The 26,607-nt window shown below is 39.6% G+C and overlaps 1 protein-coding gene across 2 annotated transcripts in view; it reads right to left on the bottom strand.

Annotated features, from left to right (window-relative positions):
• cpamd8 (C3 and PZP like alpha-2-macroglobulin domain containing 8) overlaps positions 1-26,607 on the bottom strand; it is a 139,367-nt gene that overhangs the window by 46,357 nt on the left and 66,403 nt on the right. For both annotated transcript variants that reach the window (XM_061977879.1, XM_061977880.1), the window contains 7 exons: positions 23,761-23,891; positions 23,611-23,662; positions 19,456-19,754; positions 17,744-17,812; positions 17,488-17,644; positions 12,996-13,172; positions 8,655-8,736 (listed from right to left, as the gene is read on the bottom strand). In XM_061977879.1, coding sequence (XP_061833863.1) covers positions 8,655-8,736; positions 12,996-13,172; positions 17,488-17,644; positions 17,744-17,812; positions 19,456-19,754; positions 23,611-23,662; positions 23,761-23,891 — 967 coding nt within the window. The remainder of the gene's footprint in view (positions 1-8,654; positions 8,737-12,995; positions 13,173-17,487; positions 17,645-17,743; positions 17,813-19,455; positions 19,755-23,610; positions 23,663-23,760; positions 23,892-26,607) is intronic.

The following is a 26,607-nucleotide window of genomic DNA, read 5'->3' as shown; positions in this document are numbered from 1 at the left end:
CCAGTCTACATGTGTTTTGTGGACTTGGAGAAGGCATTCGACCGTGTCCCTCGGAAAGTCCTGTGGGGAGTGCTCAGAGAGTATGGGGTATCGGACTGTCTGATTTTGGCGGTCCGCTCCCTGTATGATCAGTGTCAGAGCTTGGTCCGCATTGCCGGCAGTAAGTCGGACACGTTTCCAGTGAGGGTTGGACTCCGCCAAGGCTGCCCTTTGTCACCGATTCTGTTCATAACTTTTATGGACAGAATTTCTAGGCGCAGTCAAGGCGTTAAGGGGATCTGGTTTGGTGGGTGCAGGATTAGGTCTCTGCTTTTTGCAGATGATGTGGTCCTGATGGCTTCATCTGGCCAGGATCTTCAGCTCTCGCTGGATCGGTTCGCAGCCGAGTGTGAAGCGACTGGGATGAGAATCAGCACCTCCAAGTCCGAGTCCATGGTTCTCGCCCGGAAAAGGGTGGAATGCCATCTTCGGGTTGGGGAGGAGACCCTGCCCCAAGTGGAGGAGTTCAAGTACCTCGGAGTCTTGTTCACGAGTGAGGGAAGAGTGGATCGTGAGATCGACAGGCGGATCAGTGCGGCATCTTCAGTAATGCGGACGCTGTATCGATCCGTTGTGGTGAAGAAGGAGCTGAGCCGGAAGGCAAAGCTCTCAATTTACCGGTCGATCTACGTTCCCATCCTCACCTATGGTCATGAGCTTTGGGTTATGACCGAAAGGACAAGATCACGGGTACAAGCGGCCGAAATGAGTTTCCTCCGCCGGGTGGCAGGGCTCTCCCTTAGAGATAGGGTGAGAAGCTCTGTCATCCGGGGGGAGCTCAAAGTAAAGCCGCTGCTCCTCCACATCGAGAGGAGCCAGATGAGGTGGTTCGGGCATCTGGTCAGGATGCCACCCGATCGCCTCCCTCGGGAGGTGTTTAGGGCACGTCCGACCGGTAGGAGGCCACGGGGAAGACCCAGGACACGCTGGGAAGACTATGTCTCCCGGCTGGCCTGGGAATGCCACGGGATCCCCCGGGAGGAGCTGGACGAAGTGGCTGGGGAGAGGGAAGTCTGGGCTTCCCTGCTTAGGCTGCTTCCCCCGCGACCCGACCTCGGATAAGCGGAAGAAGATGGATGGATGGATATATATATATATATATATATATATATATATATATATATATATACATATAAGAACAAACACTCACTGAGGCGTCATTTACCCATCACCAGTACATGATCAAACTTGGAATTCAATGAGCATCGTGTTCCCATTAGGGGTTGAAGGCTACGAGGCTTTGGTAAACAGCTCGACAGCAAAACAAGCCATAACAAAAATCATACCCACATGTACCTACTACAGAAGGATGTGGCACAATAGTGGTCATAACAAAACACAAAGATAAAGATGCAGACATAAACAAACACTGGTAGACTCAATCCAAGAAAAGGCTTCTTATAATGCGAGCTTTTTCTAATGTCTTCATAAAATCAAAAATATTTTTATTTGGTTGGAAGCAGGGATGAAGCCACAAATCTGTCAGAGTTTGACATTTTTAAGAACGTCACAGGTTCTAACTGTTCTGCCCTAAAGTGCGGTTCGAGAAAGTGTAAATATAATTTTGCATAACTCTTTGTGTTTTGGCTAGGAAGTAGTGCGCTCATACTTTGCCTGTTTTCTCGCTTTCTGCATCCAAATCCCCTCCCTGGATCAACCCAAGCCAAATGCACACTTCAAAGTGTAAATATGAACAGTTTTTGAAGACAAATGCATGGGAGTTGCCCGAGATAAAAATCCAGATTGAAAAGTCTTAGTGGTGGAATGTTATGATCCGGACCTGGCGAAAGCTTCTTGTCCTCTCAGGATAAAGAAGTCTACCACTTCGACTCCATTATAAAAACATGTTCAAAAGTAGCTAATGTCTCAGATTATTACATTACTGATTTATATAGATGAACATTTGGGTTCATCGTCAACTAATAAGAAAGTATTAGGGACAACAAGAAGAAAGTTATCAATTCACTAAAGTTGTATTGTATATTTTTGTAAATGAGGTGTGTATTTTAGAAGAAAAAAAGTTGTAATCTTGTGAGAATTAAGTACAGTATATTTTCTAATAAAAAAGTTCTATAAAGTGGTACCTCGGCTTACAAGTGCCCACGTTTACGAGTATTTTTGGGATACGAGCTTTTGCATTAGATTGCTTAATAAACAGGGAACCCCATAATATCCCATCATACCCGCATTAGCTTATTAATAGAGATTGACTAAATTTAGTTTTTCCAACCATGGAAACAAAGACAAATAGGTGTAAAGGACAATGCTCAGAAGAAGTGAGTAATATTGATGATTTGTTTGGTTTTATATTGTGTAGTTATATTTATATGGTAATTATTATTCTGTGACTGTAAATTGTTTGCTTGTTTTCTTATTGATGCTTTTATTTTTTTATTTTTTTTCTGTATTGTGTAGTTATAATTAAATGCTTTTACTTGTAATTGTATTGAACTGTGGACCCCAGGAAGACTAGTGGGTTGTTGAGGCAACCAGCTAATGGGGATCCTTAATAAAAATCAAATCAAAATCAAATTAAAGAAAATAATCATCAAAACATGACCAACTGTGTAGCTGAATTGCAGCTGGCAGTTGGAGCGTAGCACAATTAGTCTGCGCCATACTGAAGCAAAAATCGATTATGTCAGCCATGGACATTAAAATAATTTCCAAACGGCAGACATTTATCCATGAAAATATGGAGGAGCTGCTGATGGCGTGTGTTGAGTTGAGTTGAGTTTGAGTTTATTTCGAACATGGATGCATACATGATACATCACAATTTCCAGTTTCTCTATTCAACATGTTCAAAAAGGAGTAGGAAGAAGCAGAGTTTATTGAATCCTACCCCTTTTACCTTTACATAGCAGTTGCTAAAACTTTTGTTCACTTCCTGTTCTCAATTTATTCACAATATACTCCATAAGTAAGAACAATAAAAAATAAATAAATAATAATTGGCAAAGTAAGTTATATTGTGACGGAGAAACAGTTTGAAGGAGATAGCATCGAAGTTCTACATTATTACTACATTATTTCATAAACCTACTGTTATGGTTTGTGGTACATTTTATTGTATCGTTTGTCATGCAATATTTCTAACCTAAATGTGGGTTTTTCTTATTAAAAGGCATTTTATGATTAAAATTGTGTCGTTTTGGTGGTCAAGCACCAATTTATTTAAATGGGTGACGCTGTTTCACAATACGAGTAACACGCTGCCTCACAGACCTGTATATGTAACTTGTATACCGGGTGCCACTGCATTTTTAAGAAAAAAAAAAAATACAGTGGCAATACAGTACATACATATATATATATATATATATATATATATATATACACACACACAGTCGTGGTAAAAAGTTTACATACACTTGTAAAGAACATAATGTCATATATATCAGGGTTTCCCGCAGCGCTTTGTTGTTAAGGTGGCCGGAGCCTTAACAACAAACATTATATTGACTTATATGTGGCGACTTGTCCAGGGTGTACCCCGCCTTCCGCCTGATTGTAGCTGAGATAGGCTCCAGCGCCCCCCGCGACTCCGAAGGGAATAAGCGGTAGAAAATGGATGGATGGATATATTACTAAGTCAATATAATGACTTAGTAAGTCATTATATTGATTTACTAAGTCATAATAATGACAGACTTAGTATCTCAGGTAACTAGGACTGTTTTGTGTATTGTTTTTACTTTACGGACAAAATATCGAGATATGTATAGTATATCGGCATTCAGATTCAGCATATGGAGTGGAAAACACAACCAAAAATTGTAGGCTTTTGGTTTTCAAGACAAATGCATGGGAGTTGCCCGAGATAAAAATCCAGATTGAAAAGTCTTAGTGGTGGAATGTTATGATCTGGACTTGGCGAAAGCTTCTTGTCCTCTCAGGATAAAAAAAGTCTACCACTTCCTCACGTGACGAAGCCGGTCTACTTCACCGCAGTCTGTAGTCTATTGCCCCCCCCAGGCTGTGGTGGCAGCGATGAGATGGAGACGTGATGGCGACAGGCCGAGTTACACTGTTCCTTACACCCACCCACCCCCTCTCTCCTCCTGGAGAGACACCACCTTAACTAACACATTTTCTGGGGGAAACACTGTATACAGGTAAAAGCCAGTAAATTAGAATATTTTGAAAAACTTGATTTATTTCAGTAATTGCATTCAAAAGGTGTAACTTGTACATTATATTTATTCATTGCACACAGACTGATGCATTCAAATGTTTATTTCATTTAATTTTGATGATTTGAAGTGGCAACAAATGAAAATCCAAAATTCCGTGTGTCACAAAATTAGAATATTGTGTAAGGGTTAAATTTTGAAGACACCTGGTGCCACAAACTAATCAGCTGATTAACTCAAAACACCTGCAAAGGGCTTTAAATGGTCTCTCAGTCCAGTTCTGAAGCCTACACAAACATGGGGAAGACTTCAGATTTGACAGCTGTCCAAAAGGCAACCATCGACACATTGCACAAGGAGGGAAAGACACAAAAGGTTATTGCTGAAGAGGCTGGCTGTTCTCAGAGCTCTGTGTCCAAACACATTAATGGAGAGGCAAAGGGAAGGAAAAACTGTGGTCAGAAAAAGTGTACAAGTGATAGGGATCACCGCGCCCTGGTCAAGATTGTGAAAAAAAACCCATTCAAAAATGTGGGGGAGATTCAGAAGGAGTGGACAGCTGCTGGAGTCAGTGCTTCAAGATCCACCACCAAGAGACGCTTGAAAGACATGGGTTTCAACTGCCGCATACCTCGTGTCAAGCCACTGTTGACCAAGAAACAGCGCGAAACGCGTCTCACCTGGGCTAAGGAAAAAAAGAGCTGGACTGCTGCTGAGTGGTCCAAAGTCATGTTTTCTGACGAAAGCAAATTTTGCATTTCCTTTGGAAATCGAGGTCCCAGAGTCTGGAGGAAGACAGGAGAGGCACAGGATCCACGTTGCCTGAAGTCTAGTGTAAAGTTTCCACCATCAGTGATGGTTTGGGGTGCCATGTCATCTGCTGGTGTCGGTCCACTCTGTTTCCTGAGATCCAGGGTCAACGCAGCCGTCTACCGGCAAGTTTTAGAGCACTTCATGCTTCCTGCTGCTGACCTGCTCTATGGAGATGGAGATTTCAAGTTCCAACAGGACTTGGCGCCTGCACACAGCGCAAAATCTACCCGTGCCTGGTTTACGGACCATGGTATTTCTGTTCTAAATTGGCCCGCCAACTCCCCTGACCTTAGCCCCATAGAAAATCTGTGGGGTATTGTGAAAAGGAAGATGCAGAATGCCAGACCCAAAAACGCAGAAGAGTTGAAGGCCACTATCAGAGCAACCTGGGCTCTCATAACACCTGAGCAGTGCCAGAAACTCATCGACTCCATGCCACGCCGCATTAACGCAGTAATTGAGGCAAAAGGAGCTCCAACCAAGTATTGAGTATTGTACATGCTCATATTTTTCATTTTCATACTTTTCAGTTGGCCAACATTTCTAAAAATCCCTTTTTTGTATTAGCCTTAAGTAATATTCTAATTTTGTGACACACGGAATTTTGGATTTTCATTTGTTGCCACTTCAAATCATCAAAATTAAATGAAATAAACATTTGAATGCATCAGTCTGTGTGCAATGAATAAATATAATGTACAAGTTACACCTTTTGAATGCAATTACTGAAATAAATCAAGTTTTTCAAAATATTCTAATTTACTGGCTTTTACCTGTATATACAAACCCCATTTCCATATGAGTTGGGAAATTGTGTGAGATGTAAATATAAACGGAATACAATGATTTGCAAATCATTTTCAACCCATATTCAGTTGAATATGCTACAAAGACAACATATTTGATGTTCAAACTGATAAACTTTTTTTTTTTTTGCAAATAATCATTAACTTTAGAATTTGATGCCAGCAACACGTGCCAAAGAAGTTGGGAAAGGTGGCAATAAGTACTGATAAAGTTGAGGAATGCTCAAAAAAACTTATTTGGAACATCCCACAGGTGTGTAGGCGAATTGGGAACAGGTGGGTGCCATGATTGGGTATAAAAACAGCTTCCCAAAAAATGCTCAGTCTTTCACAAGAAAGGATGGGGCGAGGTACACCCCTTTGTCCACAACTGCGTGAGCAAATAGTCAAACAGTTTAAGAAACACATTTCTCAAAGTGCAATTGCAAGAAATTTAGGGATTTCAACATCTACGGTCCATAATATCATCAAAAGGTTCAAAACCGACATCAATCTCTAAAGGATATCACCACATGGGCTCAGGAGCACTTCAGAAAACCACTGTCACTAAATACAGTTCGTCGCTACATCTGTAAGTGCAAGTTAAAGCTCTACTATGCAAAGCGAAACCCATTTATCAACAACATCCAGAAACGCCGCCGACTTCTCTGGGCCCGAGATCATCTAAGATGGACTCATGCGAAGTGGAAAAGTGTTCTGTGGTCTGATGAGTCCACATTTCAAATTATTTTTGGAAATATTCGACATTGTGTCAAGGGGAAGCAAACCATCCAGACTGTTATCGACGCAAAGTTCAAAAGCCAGCATCTGTGATGGTATGGGGGTGCATTAGTGCCCAAGGCATGGGTAACTTACACATCTGTGAAGGCACCATTAATGCTGAAAGGTACATACAGGTTTTGGAACAACATATGCTGCCATCTAAGCGCCGTCTTTTTCATGGACGCCCCTGCTTATTTCAGCAAGACAATGCCAAGCCACATTCAGCACGTGATACAACAGCGTGGCTTCGTAAAAAAAGAGTGCGGGTACTTTCCTAGCCCGCCTGCAGTCCAGACCTGTCTCCCATCGAAAATGTGCGGCGCATTATGAAGCGTAAAATACGACAGCAGAGACCCCGGACTGTTGAACGACTGAAGCTCTACATCAAACAAGAATGGGAAAGAATTCCACTTTCAAAGCTTCAACAATTAGTTTCCTCAGTCCCCAATCGTTTATTGAGTGTTGTTAAAAGAAAAGGTGATGTAACACAGTGGTGAACATGCCCTTTCCCAAATACTTTGGCACGTGTTGCAGCCATGAAATTCTAAGTTAATTATTATTTGCAAAAAAAAAAAAAAGTTTAAGAGTTTGAACATCAAATATCTTGTCTTTGTAGTGCATTCAATTGAATATGGGTTGAAAAGGATTTGCAAATCATTGTATTCCGTTTATATTTACATCTAACACAATTTCCCAACTCATATGGAAACGGGGTTTGTACATGTGATTTATTTTTAATTTTATAATTTTTTCTTCATTATTATTTTTCAAGTAGTTGTGTATTTATGGGGGGGAAAGCAGTAAAATTATGAAAAAACTAAAAACGCACTCAGAGAACACAGACCTCTGCCAGGCCCAATCTCACAAGAGTAAAAAAGCCCTGAATCCCGAGAAAGATCCGCATCAGCCCCAAATTGTAATCACTATCGCATTTTCTGAAAACAAGGTGAACAACTCTTGTCTGTCTCTATTATCTTTGTCTCTGCAGCCCACTCGCATATGTTACACACACAGAAGTGAAAAGGTAAAGTAATGTAGGAGAAACTATCTGGATCTATGACAAAATCTAATCAGTTCTCTATGAAAGTGTCATAAATATCCGTCAATAACTTTTTGAGTTATTTTGCTAAATACATACACAACTAACCAATGATTACATAACCTCTTGGCTGAGGTTTTAAACACACCAGATACAAACGGGCCTGCGCAAAGGCTTTGCTTTTGTGCTCAAACTCTAAAAACATTATTCTTGTAATACATATACTGTGCACATTATTTTCATATTTATACTGCTTTGTACCACCCAGTTTCATGTTTACCAGCTGTAAAATGTTAGCACTGTGTTGCATGTGCACAAAAACCCCACATCTTTTTTTTTCTGCTGGATAACAACATTTTCTCTTGCATGCAGGGCTCATGTTGATGGATTCATAGGGCATGGTAAAAGGGTTACCTGTACGTGCACCATCTGTGTTATGCCCACAACCAACACTGGTTGCCTTGGGAGTTAAGAAAAAGAAAACCCTGCTTGTATCCGCTCCAGTCATCAGGGGAAGAGGTCAGGCTTTCCATGGCAGTTATATCCTGGTGGTGAGTCATTCCTCAATATTGTGGGCCAAAAAAGTGGCATTTTGTGAAGTGGCTCCAGACAACTTAAAACTCTGTCTCCAGGAGCAGCATGGGTCCGCCGTGTGTCACGAATACCGCTTAAGTGCAAATAAATCTTGACACTTTTGCCTACCTCCAGGAACCAATTATGCAGTTTGTTTCTGATTCTCGGTTGTTTATGTAGCCCGTTGTTTTACAATGTGGGCTGTATCATATATCATTATATCCACCTTGAAACATAAATCCTCTGGATGTACAATAGGTCCCCAAACTGGCGCTGGAGCCCGCCCCCCATTGAGAACATTGATGTCATTCTTATAAATATTACAAGATGGTTCTCTGTGTGCATGACCCCACCGAGCGTAAACGCCACACTGGTGTTTGTGTGCTGGGAAGTTGTTGAAACTTTCACTGCGTGTGTCCCGCTAAGAGAAGAAGAATATGGCCTCAGCTAAACAAAGTTTGACCGCATTGAGTTTCCGCGACTTACCACATGCTGCCAGAGGAGTCCCGCTCTCCGAAAGCGCTGTAGGATCCGTCCTGACGCCTGTAGGTCAGTTGTCTCTGATAGCCTGGATGAGAGTAAGGAGGGAATGATATCATGAATTCATGTGATTAGGTCGTATAACATACATATCATTGTATTAGTAGAGCTGCTCATTCACCAAAAGCTATAAAAGAACCCGAGGTCACACAAATTTGACCAAAATATTTGGCAAAAAACTAATTTCAAAGTTTCAATCAATGTTTATTTATATAGCCCTAAATCACAAGTGTCTCAAAGGGCTGCACAAGCCACAACGACATCCTCGGTACAGAGCCCACATAAGGGCAAGGAAAAACTCACCCCAGTGGGACGTCGATGTGAATGACTATGAGAAACCTTGGAGAGGACCGCATATGTGGGTGACCCCCCCCCCTCTAGGGGAGACCGAATGCAATGGATGTCGAGTGGGTCTGACATAATATTGTGAGAGTCCAGTCCATAGTGGATCCAACATAATAGTTTGTCACATAAAACGTCAGAATTACTCACGAAACACAAAAAAGTCTTGTCTTTCGTCGTTTTGCTTTTTTTTTAGCTTTATCATCAGCATAGTCGGGGGTGCTAAAAATGTATTTATTCAGATTTGAAATTTAATCATAATTTTCAAAAATCTAAGAATTAAAAAACAAGAAAAAAAAAAAATAAATATATATATATATATATATATATATATATATATATATATATATATATATATGTATGCATGTATGTACCTGTGTATTAATTATATACATATACACACACGTAATATTTTTTTTTAAATGAGTCAATTTAAAAAAATATGTTTTTCAGGCCATCTCTGCGGTTACTTGCTGTGCTTATACATCATATGTCAGCAGCCAAGATAAAGTTTTTTTGTTGTTGTTGTTGTTTTTTTTATACTTTATGGCAATGATATCACAAAATTACACAACTTGTTCTTCAACATTTTTTTCTTCTTCAGAAATTCAGAAATAAACAATACTTATAGTGCATGTCATATATATATATATATATATATATATATATATATATATATATACATACATATATGTATATATATATATACATACATACATACACACATACGTATATATATATATATACATATATATATATATACATACATACGTATATATATATATATATATATATACACATACATACGTATATATATATATACATACACATACATACGTATATATATATATATATATATATATATATATATACATACATACATACATACATACATACATACATACATACATACATATGTATGTGTGGGAAAAAAAATCACAAGACTATTTCATCTCTACAGGCCTGTTTCATGAGGGGGGGTTCCCTCAATCATCAGGAGATTTATTGCGCTCTACTACGGTATCGAGCACTATTTTTTGGATAACCTTATTAAGACATATATATATATATATATATATATATATATATATATAGTCAATGTTTCTGTGGTTTATCCGTTATACAGTGCTCAGGAAAGTTTTTTTTTTTAACCTGTGATCTTTTGAAAAGGTTTTATTATCATTTTAATTAGGGATCAACATTTTTGGCCTCCAATCCTGATCCAATTTTGTGGCATCAGATCCAATCCGATTTCGAGTCCTGACCCTTTACTTTGACAATTGATCATAGAACTGAAAATGTTTTATAGTAAGTTACTATAGTTAAGTAATCCTGATAAAATGTTTTATAAATCATACTTTTTTATAAATACACTTTGCTACTATTGTTGTCAATCAGATGATGATGATTAAATGTGTGGTATTGAATGCTACATACAGTTTTTTTCAATAAAGTGACGAATGCTCAATAACTAAATAAAAGCAAAAATTACAATTGCCTCCCATTTAAATCCCTTGTGTTTAGCCCTTAAAGGCTGCCTGTATCCCAAGACATAGTCCCTGACGTTGTAAACAATAACAAAATTGGCACAAAAAATATTTTTGTAATAACAAGAACAAGAAAAACTAGTCCTAAGTGTCCAAATACTTTAGTCCAGTTGTAGTCCTAAGTGTCCCAATACTTTTGTCCAGTTTTAGTCCTAAGTGTCCCAGTACGTTAGTCAAGTTTTAGTCCCAAGTGTCCCAATAGTGTTGCCCAGTTTTATTCCTAAGTGTTCCAATACTTTTGTCCAGTTTTAGTCCCAAGTGTCCCAATACTTTTGTCCAGTTTTTTGTCGTAAGTGTCCCAATACTTTTGTCCAGTGTTAGTCCTAAGTGTCCCAATACTTTTGTCCAGTGGTATTCCGAAGTGTCCCAATACTTATGTCAAGTTGTAGTCCTAAGTGTCCCAATACTTTAGTCAAGTTTTAGTCCTAAGTGTCCCAATACTTTTGTCCAGTTTTAGTCCTAAGTGTCCCAATACTTTTGTCCAGTTCTAATCCTAAGTGTCCCAATACTTTTGTCCAGTTTTAGTCCTAAGTGTCCCAATACTATTGAAAAATAAATGAACGCAAAATCTTTGACAACTTCTCTCCTCTTCTCACTGTCGACCACTCTCTCGTTGTTTTTCTTCGAGTTACCTCTGTTTGTCTGCACTTTGATGTCCCCGCCACCCACATGCACACACATCAGCAAGCTATATCACCAATAGGTGGACCGCTCTCATATGCACTCCATTGGGGAAGTCTTGCGCTTATTTTACTCATTAAACAAATCATCCAAACAACAAAATACAAATCAATGTTTTTTCCAATTTAATTATTTGATTTACTTGATTAATTATTGCAGCCCTAACTGCGACACATCTGTGGTAAAGATTGGCTGAGCTCAGCAGGTCATCAGCCGATCACCAATCAGTTAAAAAAGGAAAATATCGGCACGATCCGATCCCACGATCGGGACAACTCTAATTTTTATAACAGATAATATATTGCGAGAATCGCTTTGATTTAAGAATCAATTTTGCATTGAATCGTCACCCCAAGAATCAATTGTAGGATTTACATCACCAATAAATAGTTAAGGTTTACTATTGCTATGGTTTTACATAGGTTCACTTTTATTTACACTTGCATGGGAATTTGTTGCTGTCTTGCAGCTTCTGCCATTAAAGCTAACTTGCATGATTTATTGCCTTTCCATTTATCTGGGATGTTACTGACACTAAAATGCTCCACTGACTGGGTATGTAGGTCACTAGCTGGCATTTAGTTCTGGTAAGAATATTAATATTACAATATTAATAAAATTAAAAAAAGAGGAAGTCATTTATGTTTACATGCATCAATGATTGTTTTAAGTGTGACTGGTTCATGCTATTAACAGTACCGTATTTTCCGCACTATAAGGCGCACCGGATTATAAGGCGCACCTTCAATGAATAGTTTAAAACTTGGTTCAAATATAAGGCGCACCGCATTTTAAGGCGCATAGAATAGACCCTACAGTAGAGGCTGGGGTTACCTTATGCATCCCGTAGTTGCAAGACCTGTTGTGGCTCAATATTGGTCCATATATAAGGCGCACCGGATTATAAGGCGCACTGTCAGCTTTTGAGAAAATTGGAGGTTTTTAGGTGCGCCTTATAGTGCGGAAAATACGGTAGTTAAACATGTTACTTTTAAAAATGTTAAGTCTTTTATTAAGGCTTTACCATGGAATAGGTCATTTTTTTCTATTATTTTCTATAGGGTGATTTATTATGAAATTAAAAGGTGGTTAAATTAATAGATTGCGCTCAACTTTGGAGGTTTTATTGAACGTTATAAATTATGCGCTGTTTAAACAGGCCAACATATGTACGTTTTGTAGAAATGACCAGGGATTCCTTCAATAATTCCTTGCCAAATGTGATCTACTGTAGTTTTCTCCATGGTTTTACATTCTATCAGTCTTTAATGAGTGTGAGTAGTTGCAAAAAAGGTTTGCAACTTCAACAATATAGACGGAGGAGGACTGGTTAGGGGTGCTGTGGGTAAAAACATACTGAACACCACGTGGCAGTCCCTAATCCAGAGTATTCATTGCCAACAAGGTCAAAGTTCTCAGTTCCACTGCTGTCATTTCCGGAAAACTCAACAACAGAATTCCTTCCTTCTGCTCTTTTTGCGCAGCAGGCCAACGAGGGATTTGAGTTGTTGAGAGGTGCTTTCTGAGAACTGACGTCCCCGTTTCCCCAAGTTTGTACAGATGCGACACCTAACCGCTGGGAGGTCAGCAGGAAATGGACCGCATCCTCACGGGCAGAAGGGAGACCTCTGTCATACCCCTGGCTAATTTTCATGCTCAGATTTGAATGAAACGATGCAATATGAGACCGAATGGTCAAGTGGGTCAAGAGTCTTACCTTGCAACAGGTAATCAGTAGCCTCATTTTCCACCTCCAGGCTGAGTTGCCTGGTCTTCTGCAGGTACTTGAGCACAAAGACGTTGGGTGCAAAGTGGATCATGTTCTGCTCTCCACACCCGAAAGGCAGTCGCAGCAACTTGTCTAGGTTGTTAAGGGTTGGTCCCATGACATCCCCTAAAAGCAAGGACACATCATCATTCAAGTGACTTAAGGATTTAGATACAGTATCTCACCTCTCATATTCCAGCAACCACTTTTAACACAGTACGGGCCTGATCTACGAAGATCCAAGTACCACGTGTTAAACAGAGTGTGCAATCTACAAAATTGTGTGTAAAAGCTGAAATCTAAGTAAGATGAAATATCTCAAATAAGGGTGATATTTGCTTATTTTCTGTCTGATAAGATCATTCTTCTCACGAAGCAGATTTTATGTCAGAGTGTTTCACTTGTTTTAAGGGTTTTGGTCCTAAATGATCTCAGTAAGATATTACAGCTTGTTGCTGAGATGTTATGACCTATATTGAGTAAAACATGCTTGAAACTAGAATATCAAGTGTTGCAAAGCTGTGTCATCAACACACACAAGTATAAAACTACTTTTTCAAAGTAAGAATTTCTTATTTCAAGCTTGAAATAAAAAAAATCATGTCTTTGACACAATTGTGTCTCATATTAAAACAGATGAGAGCCAAATGGACTTTGCTGTTTTATTTTCAATGAAACAAGAGAAAATACGTACTCTATGGTAGTACAGTTGGCACAGTACAGCAAACTGACAGTTAATATTTAAACATTTAACATGTGACATTTCAAACAATTTTGAACAGAAATAGTTCATGCACATTCAGAAAAATTCTTCAAAATTACAATTTAAAAAAAATTTGGTCGGGCCGAGCTGTAAATATATATATATATATATATATATATATATATATATATATATATATATATATATATATATACCGTATTTTTCGGACTATAAGTCGCAGTTTTTTTCATAGTTTGGCCGGGCTCCAGTGCAACTTATATGTTTTTTTCCTTCTTTATTATACATTTTCGGCAGGTGCGACTTATACTCCGGTGCGACTTCCATCCATCCATCCATTTGCTACCGCTTATTCCCTTTGGGGTCGCGGGGGGCGCTGGAGCCTATCTCAGCTACAATCGGGCGGAAGGCGGGGTACACCCTGGACAAGTCGCCACCTCATCGCAGGGCCAACACAGATAGACAGACAACATTCACACTCACATTCACACACTAGGGCCAATTTAGTGTTGCCAATCAGCCTATCCCCAGGTGCATGTTTTTGGAGGTGGGAGGAAGCCGGAGTACCCGGAGGGAACCCACGCAGTCACGGGGAGAACATGCAAACTCCACACAGAAAGATCCCGAGCCCGGGATTGAACCCAAGACTACTCAGGACCTTCGTATTGTGAGGCAGACGCACTAACCCCTCTGCCACCGTGCTGCCCCCGGTGCGACTTATACTCCGAAAAATACGGTGTGTATATATATATATATATATATATATATATATATTCCTTGCGCACTAATTGACTGAAAGAGCACTTGGCGCGATGATGTCATGTTATCGATGGGAAAATGGCAAGAAATGTAATGCCGAGTGCATATCATTATGTCAAGATAATGGCACAAGCACAAGAATATTTTTCAACATATTGAGAAAAAAAGGCCTCATATTTGTTTTTTTCTACCAAGAAAAGTGCACTTGTTATTAGTGAGAATATTCTTATTTTAAGGTATTTTTGGGTTCATTGAGGTTAGCTAATTTTACTTGTTTTGGAAAGTCTTGACAAGCCAAATTTTCTTGTTCTATTGGCAGATAATTTTGCTTAGTTCAAGTAAAATAACCCTCATTTTTGTATTTTTTCTTCTTGTTTTTGAACACTGACTTTTTGCAGTGTATGTTCAATTAAAAACTGGTGCAGACTGCTTTTTCTAAAATAATTTTTTTGCGTGTAATGCGCAGCTTTCACCATGGAAACACTCTTTTACTGCACATTCATGTTATCATGCTCCGACTGTACATCTGGGGTTTTGCTATGTTTTGAAACATACAGCAGACATACTACTTTTACTGGGCATTTTAGATGCAGTCCCATCTACAAAGGAACCCACTTTTTTAGTGCACTGAAGATGCGCCCTGAGAGATGCTGGTACTAACTGAGACTGTCCGTTGGAATGTTCTAGATGCAAGACAATTTATATTTCAAGAAGTTTTTCCATATATATGAAAAAAATCAAACGTCATTAAAAAAACGCCAGCATACACCAAAATGCATCAATTTTAATTAGTTTTGCTACGCTACTTCCGGAATGAAACCTGAGTGTGTGTTCTAATCATGGCAGACTTGGTAACAGAGAACGAAAATGACTATTTTTGGACAAATGAGGATTTACAACCTTATACTTTTTAAGATAAATATACTGCTGCTTATAGAAGCCAGCACGAAGGAAGAGTGAGACGTTGGAGTAGATGGAAACCGGGAGAGGGGGATGAAAGCAATTTTGACGCTTTAAATATGAAACTTGGAGCCAGGCTATTTGGACATAAATGGACTGCTTACCCAAAATCAACAGGAAACTTCCCTGGCCAGCTGGACCAGACGAACAACTGTCTATTGAGTGAGTCACTTTAATATCGATCCTGATACATGCAGCACACCTTGCGTGTTAGTACCACTAAAGTACATACGCTCTCTGGCTAGCTGTGTACAAACAAAACATGAAGTGTGGGCTAATACTTTACAGATACTGTAATATGCGTGTTCGTGTTTTTCAGTCAGTACAGATTGGTGTCTTATCACAGTGTTGTGCATTATAAACTCAAATGCGTTTCGAGTTGTTGTAGAAGCTTGCTTATGTCTTGCCAGAGTTAGCTTTTACGGTTAATACCGTAGCATGCCGATGTGTTACTAAGATAGAAAAAAGAGTTCCTTAGTGTTACGAGTTACGGAACGTAAATAAAGTATTGTTGACGTTTTTTTAATGCATTTTTAAAGGGGAACATTATCACCAGACCTATGTAAGCGTCAATATATACCTTGATGTTGCAGAAAAAAGACCATATATTTTTTTAACCGATTTCCGAACTCTAAATGGGTGAATTTCGGCAAATTAAACGCCTTTCTAATATTCGCTCTCGACACAACGTGACGTCACATCGGGAAGCAATCCGCCATTTTCTCAAACACCGAGTCAAATCAGCTCTGTTATTTTCCGTTTTTTCGACTGTTTTCCATACCTTGGAGACATCATGCCTCGTCGGTGTGTTGTCGGAGGGTGTAACAACACCAACAGGGACGGATTCAAGTTGCACCAGTGGCCCAAAGATGTGAAAGTGGCAAGAAATTGGACGTTTGTTCCGCACACTTTACCGACGAAAGCTATGCTACGACAGAGATGGCAAGAATGTGTGGATATCCTGCGACACTCAAAGCAGGTGCATTTCCAACGATAAAGTCAAAGAAATCTGCCGCCAGACCCCCATTGAATCTGCCGGAGTGTTTTTGTCGGTTAGCTTGCATACGGTTCAAACCGATATGGCTCAATAGCTTCAGTTTCTTCTTCAATTTCGTTTTCGCTACCTGCCTCCACACTACAACCATCCGTTTCAATACATGCGTAATCTGTTGAATCGCTTAAGCCGCTGAAATCCGAGTCTGAATCCGAGCTAATGTCGCTATAGCTTGCTGTTCTATCCGCCATGTTTGTTTGTGTTGGCTTCACTATGTGACGTCACAGGAAAATGGACGGGTGTTTATAATGATGGTTAAAATCAGGCACTTTGAAGCTTTTTTTAGGGATATTGCGTGATGGGTAAAATTTTGAAAAAAACTTCGAAAAATATAATAAGCCACTGGGAACTGATTTTTAATGGTTTTAACCATTCTGAAATTGTGATAATGTTCCCCTTTAAAGTGATTTAGACGTATGATTGTGGTACGTCTGGGTCGCATGGTTCTGCGGTGGTCGTTTCCCCAAGATGCAGAAGGATGTCAGGAAGCACCGTGCAGGTAAGAAGGTGATTTATTCCAATGATGAAGCAAAAATACGAAAAGGAAAATGTGCTGATGGCACAGGAAAGTTCACGGCAAAGCTTAACAAAGACTAGCAAACAAGGTAGAAGTTAGTAAATATAAACTTATATGAAAATACCAACCGTAAGCATTGCGTGAAGCGAACAAGACAGCCAGCCAGAGTGAGGCGTGAGGCAGGAATAAATAGCTTTCTGATTAGTGACCGGGAGAAGGTGAGCATCCCGACCACTAATCAGAGGTAGGTGCAGAAAATCAGCACCCATGGTAACTATGAAAACAAGCGAGTGTGCTGACACAGAAATAAACAACAACTAAGGAACTACCAAACTAAACATAACATGACCAGGGCATTGCTAGCCACATTTTTATATGTTAGAAAGCAATAAAATGCTTTCCACAACACTGTAAGAGTCATTCTACTTACCAATCATGAATGCAGAGGCTCGCTCAGATCCAGGCACCATGTTGTGCGGGACCCCCAGAGTGAAAGCTTCATTGTGGTTTTCATCCGAGTCTTCCTTTCTCCAGATTTTAAACTCTCCAACCGAGCCCCAGCCTGTGGAGAAGCCTATGTGTCGAATCTGGTTGAGGGGAAACACAATTTACTGACTGTACATTAGTTTTAGGAAAAAATTACCACAAGTGGTAGTCTTAAAAATCTTTAAAAATAAAAGTCAAACCTGTGAAGGGGTCGTTCCAGACCACTGAAGGATTACCGATGCATTGGACGGATATAAACCATGGCCCACCTGAGGACAATAAAGTACAAAAGAAAAGACCCACAAATAGATTATTGGTGGACAGTGTGGAGCAATTGGAGCAGCATGCCAACCAATGAGTGGCAACCAAAGCAAATCAGCCTGTAAAGCGTGACCTTACAACAGAGCTGGGCAAATATTTTGACTCGGGGGGCCACATTGAGAGAAAAACATGTGTCTGGGGGGCCTACGTGTGTATAAATTATATATACACATTCAGCTGTAAAAATCTGCTGTACAGTATGTGTGTTTGGGTCCCTTTTTTTCAGGAACACTAATACCAAAAGTCACAATGTCCGATAGAGTTCTAAAAAAAGCTATGACGGACCACCTCAAAAAAAGGAATGGAATTTTACCGTTTTTTACTGAATGGGACACCCAAAATGTACATGAAAATAAAGAAAGTGGGATGTGCAATATTAACTATGAACAATAAAACACTGAATATTAACAACATATGAACATCGCTCCTCTTTTACTTCTCAGACCAGCTTTCTCCATAGACATCTTTTACAACAAAAATGTAAAAAAAACAGCCAAATATGAATGCAAAGTGTAATAAATCTACAATATGATGTATTATGACATTTATGCTTCCACATCTGTTCCTGACACACGCGTTTTGGGCTGGCTGCTCTGAAAACAAATCCCGCCCACTCTGCTTTGTTCCAGGTCTGAGCTGCTGTGACGTATATTACCGTAATGACTCGTACAACACTCAAAAGCGCAGATTTCAACCATCGAAATACTTTCTATAGTTCGAGACTTACGGTAATTTAAAAACAGCACCGCACATCATAATGTTAAAGGTCTAAAAAAATTATGTAGAACGTCCAGATTGAAAATCTCAATATGGACCGTATTTTGCCCAGGTCTGCCTTACAAGAAGGCCTGTCAGTAAACATGGCGCCGAAAAAAAAAAAAAAAATAAATAAACAATGGTGGCAGGCGACCTATGACCATACTTGCCAACCCTCCCGATTTTCCCGGGAGACTCCCGAATTTCAGTGCCCCTCTCGAAAATCTCCCGGGGCAACCATTCTCCCGAATTTCTCCCGATTTCCACCCGGACAAAAATATTGGGGGCGTGTCTTAAAGGCACTGCCTTTAGCGCCCTCTACAACCTGTCGTCACATCCGCTTTTCCTCCGTACAAACAGTGTGCCGGCCCAGTCACATAACACATGCGGCTTTTACACACACATTAGTGAATGCAAGACATACTTGATCAATAGCCATACAGGTCACTCTGAGGGTGGCCGTATAAACAACTTTAACACTGTTACAAATATGCGCCACACTGTGAACCCACACCAAACAAGAATGACAAACACATTTTGGAAGAACATCCGCACCGTAACACAACATAAACACAACAGAACAAATACCCAGAACCCCTTGCAGCACTAAATCTTCCGGGACGCTACAATATACCCCCCCCACCTCCAAGTATGCCTATGACCTCACTTTGCTTCCTGCGGCGTTTTATAATCTGAAGCCCAATTTGTTGCTCTTGCTGGTGCAGGATATTTATTCACTGGGTCCATCGCAACAAGGGAGGGGTACACATTAAACATTTCTCAAGACTGTCTCTATCAATATGGTTTATATTCCTGAGTGGAATCAAACACCTACTTGCACCAGGCCTGCTTTCCAACTGATCCAGAAGCTGCGGAACTCGTCCCAGGAGAGGATGCCCGGCGTGGGGACAGTGACGAGCGCCTCGCCCATCTTGCCCAAACAGATCCAGGAACGGGAGTTCTGCCTGCCCCCCAGCACGATCTCAATCATTTCTGCGCTGTCATGGGGAGTGGGGGACAGGGCGAAATGGGCATCGTTGTGTGTCTTCACGGCCACCTGGAACTGGCTCATCTTGGCCGGCTTCTTCACGTACTGGTACTCGTACTTGTTGGGGGTTGAGATGTGGATCCTCTCTGATGATATCAATACAATTCTCAGGTTTATGTTAAGTCCACCACACAACGATGGTACTTTCTAACAGAGGTAACAAATTATCACATTATTTGCGATTAATTAAGTAGTCTTATTTAGCGTGCTATGTTCTTAAATCGTGTTAATAATTTTTTTTATTTGTAACTATTTTTTCTGTATGCCTCCGAGATACACGTGTGTACGAGACAGCCTATCAAAGTTGATCATGGAGAAACCATTTACAACATTTAACTTCTAGTTGTGACAGACATTTACTCGTTAAATCTGTTTCCTTAAACCAGGGGTCGGCAACCCGCGGCTCCGGAGCCGCATGCGGCTCTTTGATCACTCTGATGCGGCTCAGCTGCATACTTGCCGACCCTCCCGATTTTCCCGGGAGATTTCCGGATTTCGGTGCCTCTTGCAGAAAACTCCCGGGATTAATATTCTCCGATTTTCACCCTAGCAATAATAAAAAGGGCGTGCCATGATGGTACAGCATTCAGCGCCCTCTACAATCTGTACAAACTGCGTGCCAGCCCAGCCTTTTGTTGTATGCATCTTCTACTTGCACACGTAAGTGACTGCAAGGCATACTTGAGGTTACACTGACGGTGGCCATATAAAACAACTTAAACACTCTTACTAATAATGCGCCACACTTTCAACCAAAACCAAACAAGAATGACAAACACATTTCGGGAGAACATCTGCACCTTAACACAACAGAACAAATACCCAGAATCCCATGCAGCCCTGACTCTTCCGGGCTACATTATACACCCCTGCTACCACCCAACCCCCACCCCCAACCCTGCTCCCCCACACATCAACCCCCCACCCACTCTGTGCGTCGGTTGAGGTGGGCGGGGTTTGGTAGCGGGGGTGTATAATGTAGCCCGGAAGAGTTAGGGCTGCATGGGATTCTGGGTATTTGTTCTGTTGTGTTTATGTTGTGTTACGGTGCAGATGTTCTCCCAAAATGTCATTCTTGTTTGATGTGGGTTCACAGTGTGGCGCATTATTAGTAAGAGTGTTAAAGCTTTTTATACCGCCGTCAGTGTAACCTGTGTGGTTGTTGACCAAGTATGCCTTGCTGTCACTAACGTGAGCAAGCAAAAGCCCCATACAACGTGTGGATGGGCTGGCACGCTGGTTGTAGTGGACGTTAAATGCTGTACCATCACGGCACGTTCGAGAGAACAGTCGCCCAGAAATTCGTAGTCTGCCGGTAATATCGGGAGGGTTGACAAGTATAACGCTGTCAAGCGCCATTCATATAAAACTCGCGGGCCGCACTAACATTCAATTTTCATATTAAGGTGTGGGCCGCGTGTCTGAGACCCTTGGTTTGTACATAGCACAAAGCAAAAAAAAAACTTTGTATTTAATTTTAAATTTCAAAAGATTTTTGTGCCTCCCATTGTTTTCTTTAATTAGTGAAACTGGTCAAAATGGCTCTTTGAGTGGTAAAGGTTGCCGACTCCTGCCTTAAACCATTATGAGTAACATACGCTAGCACTGTGATCGTTACTGTGATAACAATGTTTTTAGATGTGCGGTCTTCAGCATTGTTTATGACCTGATGTTTTACTTTAGTAAATAAAACAGACAGCATCTGTTCGAGTCTGTTAAAAACAATACATGACTCTATGAAGATGTTTTTTTTGTTTATAAATGTATCTTCTTTTTTTTTTTTTTGTCCTGTCCAGCTTCTCAGGCAAATCATATAGTTGATGTAGATGCCCTTATCGGCTGTTCAGATTTACTTTACAAAAGAGAAGTGTAGGATACTTTTCTTGTTGCCTTATTTGTATTTGACTTTATTAAATGTATTTCTATTATCTATTATCGGAGCAGGAGGGGATAGAAAGAGAAACAAAAAGAAGACAGAGGGGGAAATTGTGGGGACAAGAGGGGGATTAGACAGAGAGACAAAAACAACAACAGCAAACACCACAACAACAACAACAACAACAATAGAGCAACATCAGCAAAAACGACATGTACAAATATGATGGTAAAAGTGATAGCAAATAAGCAGTTAGCGAAAAAAAATGACAATGAGCATTATTACACTACAAATGGAGCAATACAAATAGCGCTATTGATAATGAACAATACCAATAATTTACCTCTATTATCAACAATACCCCGCCTTCCGCCCGATTGTAGCGGAGATAGGCTCCAGCGCCCCCCGCAACTCCAAAGGGAATAAGCGGTAGAAAATGGATGGATGGATGGATCAACAATAAAGTTGTTCAAATGCAACAATACATATATGATAACTAGAGATACGAAAGAATGCAGAAAAATGGAGGGGAAGAAAGAGAAGCAACCTATATTAACCTTGTAGATTGTTATAGTAACAATAGGTTAAGCTTTGTCAGTGTGTCATGTGTTATACCCAATTTACCCTAGGGCAACAACGTTAATATATGTTTGATGAAACGTGATTATGTGCATGAGTGTACCGGTATGTATGCATATGTACTTGTATATGTACAGTATGTGTATATGTATGTTTGTACAGTGAATGTATATGTACAGAATGTGTATATGTCTTTGTACAGTGAGTGTATATGTACAGTATGTGTATATGTATGTTTGTACAGTGAATGTATATGTACAGTATGTGTATGTTTGTACAGTGAATGTATATGTACAGTATGTGTATGTGTATGTTTGTACAATGAATGTGCGTGTGGATGTACGAACTTTGAGTATGTAAATATGTACTGTATTTGTGTATGTATGTGGGAGCGTAGATACCTATGTATGTACCGTATTTTTCAGAGTATAAGTCGCACAGGAGTATAAGTCGCACCTGCCGAAAATGCACAATAAAGAAGGAAAAAAATATATCTGTATAAGTCGCACTGGAGTATAAGTCGCATTTTTTGGGGAAATTTATTTGATAAAACCCAACACCAAGAACAGACATTTGAAAGGCAATTTGAAATAAATAAAGAATAGTGAACAACAGGCTGAATAAGTGTACGTTATATGAAGCATAAATAACCAACTGAGAACGTGCCTGGTATGTTAACGTAACATATTATGGTAAGAGTCATTCAAATAACTATAACATATAGAACATGCTATACGTTTACCAAACAATCTGTCACTCCTAATCGCTAAATCCCATGAAATCTTATACGTCTAGTCTCTTACGTGAATGAGCTAAATAATATTATTTGATATTTTACGGTAATGTGTTAATAATTTCACACATAAGTGGCTCCTGAGTATAAGTCGCACCCCCGGCCAAACTATGAAAAAAACTGCGACTTATAGTCCGAAAAATACGGTATATGTATGTATGTGAGTATATGTGAATTTTTATGTAAATGTATTTTTATAATAATGTAATTAATTTAAATAAAAATAACTCAGTTTTTGGCGCAATTAAATTACAGATCACTGTTATTTAATCACATTGTTTTTAATTGCTTAACAGCAGTACTTCTTTATATGGAGGTAAATTGTAATGATTCTCAATATAATCATGGCCACCTTTTAGAGTCGCACAAAACATCCAAAGTCAAACTTCCATCATTGGGATGTGGGATCTGAGCCGTCGTTGTCGATGTCGTTGCGGCTTGTGCAGCCCTTTGAGAAACTCGTAATTTAGGACTATATAAATCAACTTTGATTGATTGATTGATTGATTGATTGATCATGCATCTGGCAAAGCTCAGTAAGCCTCCAAAGGAGTAACTTGTAAGTGTGTTTTGCGTTTTCCTACTTTTTTTGACAACATGCATTCCCACCATTGGACCCTTTTTAGTGAAGCTATGTCTGAAATATTACTGAATGGCTAAACTTGCTATCAAATGCAGGAATATAAATACTCACCATTAGGACAGAAGAAGACACTATAGGTGTATTCTCTTGGCAAACCTTCTGGCTGCAAGGAAATTATGACACAGAAAAACATGTGATTTTTCTTATGTCCTTCTTCAGTACAATGCAGTACACAACACTGGTAAATTGCTGCTCACATACCTCCACAAGGACAGTCCTGCGAACAAAATCCAAGCCAGTTGGTGACCTTCTTTCCTCCAAATCGTTTCCTGTTTTGCTTGCCTGTGGTGCGCCTGAGCAGCAGCTTGGTTCACTGTAGGCAATGGCCCGGGCTGTCAAGCAACAGGAAAACACAAACACAAAATAAAAAATGGAGAAGATTTGTTCTATTTTATCCACTAGCGACGCTGAGTTTATTATTCATGCGTTCGTTACGTCTCGTCTCGACTACTGTAACGTATTATTTTCGGGTCTCCCTATGTCTAGCATTAAAAGATTACAGTTGGTACAAAATGTGGCTGCTAGACTTTTGACAAGAACAAGAAAGTTTGATCATATTACGCCTATACTGGCTCACCTGCACTGGCTTCCTGTGCACTTAAGATGTGACTTTAAGGTTTTACTACTTGCGTATAAAATACTACACGGTCTAGCTCCAGCCTATCTTGCTGATTGTATTGTACCATATGTCTCGGCAAGAAATCTGCATTCAAAGAACTCCGGCTTATTAGTGATTCCCAGAGCCCAAAAAAAGTCTGCGGGCTATAGAGCGTTTTCTATTCGGGCTCCAGTACTATGGAATGCCCTCCCGGTAACAATTAGAGATGCTACCTCAGTAGAAGCATTTAAGTCCCATCTTAAAACTCATTTGTATACTCTAGCCTTTAAATAGCCCCCCTTTTTTAGACCAGTTGATCTGCCGTTTCTTTTCTTTTCTCCTCTGCTCCCCTCTCCCTTGTGGAGGGGGGGGGGGGGCCATGGATGAAGTGCTGGCTGTCCAGAGTCGGGACCCGGGGTGGACTCGGTTGGGAACATCTCTGCGCTGCTGACTCGTCTCCGCTCGGGATGGTGTCCTGCTGGCCCCACTATGGACTGGACTCTCACTATTATGTTGGATCCACTATGGACTGGACTCTCACAATATTATGTCAGACCCACTCGACATCCATTGCATTCGGTCTCCCCTAGAGGGGGGGGGGGGGGGTTACCCACATATGCGGTCCTCTCCAGGGTTTCTCATAGTCATTCACATCAACGTCCCACTGGGGTGAGTTTTTCCTTGCCCTTATGTGGGCTCTGTACCGAGGATGTCGTCGTGGCTTGTGCAGCCCTTTGAGACACTTGTGATTTAGGGCTATATAAATAAACATTGATTGATTGAGAAGACAACCGCCTTTATTAATTATAAATTGGAGAAGTTTACTTCATACTGGGAAAATTGGGTCAACTATGTCACGCCCCATAAACCTGACTTTAATTTTTCGAATTAGTGATTGTATTGCAAAAAAAAGAAGAAAAAAAAAAAAGGGATTACTCCATATATGTGTATGTGTATGTGTGTAGGTATATATATATATATATATATATATATATATATATATATATATATATATATATATATATATATGTGTATCTGTTTATATTTTATTTTATTTCTGATTACTATTATTATTAATGTATTATTATTTCTTTTTCTTTTTTTTTCTTTGTTTATTTAGTTGATGTATTTGTAGATATTACTGTTTTTTTGTTGTTTCTTTCTTTTTTGGGGGGAGAGGGGTGGTATGCGTGGGATATAAACAAAAATATTTTGACATTTAGGGCAGAAAATAGTTATATCATTTATGTGAATATGATGTAATGGATAGGAATGTCTGATGCTGGATGTCAATAAAAAAAAAAAAGAAAAAAAAAAAGGAAAACACAACCATTAGTATGCCTTGTTGTGTCTTTTTGGATTATTATCGCATGACATAGGTTCCAGCACGCCCCGCACCCCCGAAAGGGACAAGCGGTAGAAAATGGATGGATGGATGGACTCTGTGTTACTATTCATTTTTTCTTGCATTTTTCTTGCAAATGTAATGACGAATTATAATGGTTTTCAATCAGGTCAAACTTGTACAATTCTAATTTGTATCACCACCAAAATATAGTAAAAAAAAAATCTTCTGAGCAAATCTGCAAATTGTATTTGTTTTCTATAATAAATTAATTTTCCTTACTGACAGTTTTTGGTTGGTGCTAGGACCTACACCAGGTGACTTTGTACAGTGATGTCCAAAGTGTGGCCCAGGCCTATTCTAAATATAACTTTAGTTCATCATTGATTTCACTTATTATTAGATATTACACTAATTTGCTTTGTGACATATCACATGTGCCAACTGTACTGAACTGGACTTTTAGTTGGTTCATTTGGCCGTCATTTTGCAGGATTTCAATCTTTTTTTATTTATCTATTTATTTGATTCTATTGCAGTGGTTCTTAACCTTGTTGGAGGTACCGAACCCCACCAGTTTCATATGCGCATTCACCGAACCCTTCTTTCGTGAAAAATAAAATGTTGGGTTTTTTTTCAAATTCAAGAAAAAGTCTTGTTTTTTTACTGGTGCACAAAATGAACATCACCTTGTTTAAATAACAAAACTAACACAGTGGATAAACTCACAACAAATTACACACCTTACACACATTATCATGAATTGATTAAGTGGACCCCGACTTAAACAAGTTGAAAAACGTATTCGGGTGTTACCATTTAGTGGTCAATTGTACGGAATATGTACTGTACTGTGTCCTTTGCAATCTACTAGTAAAAGTTTAAATCGATCAATCAAACAACCTGCAAATCAGATGGAAAATTAGAGGGAACATTGTTTGGGGGTATCCATAATACGCTGATAGGGAGAAGTTTTTATTCACACGATAAGTCGGATGTGTCTTTATCTCCGTGGCGGAGGCTCCGCCGAACCCCTGCGGTTCGATCGAACCCAGGTTAAGAACCACTGTTCTATTGATACTCTATATTCTATTTACATTATCAT

This window comes from Nerophis lumbriciformis, linkage group LG18 (assembly GCF_033978685.3).
Source record: "Nerophis lumbriciformis linkage group LG18, RoL_Nlum_v2.1, whole genome shotgun sequence".
Lineage (NCBI taxonomy): Eukaryota > Metazoa > Chordata > Actinopteri > Syngnathiformes > Syngnathidae > Nerophis > Nerophis lumbriciformis.
Note: the sequence above shows the minus strand (reverse complement) of the source record. Positions and strands in the feature narration are given on the sequence as shown.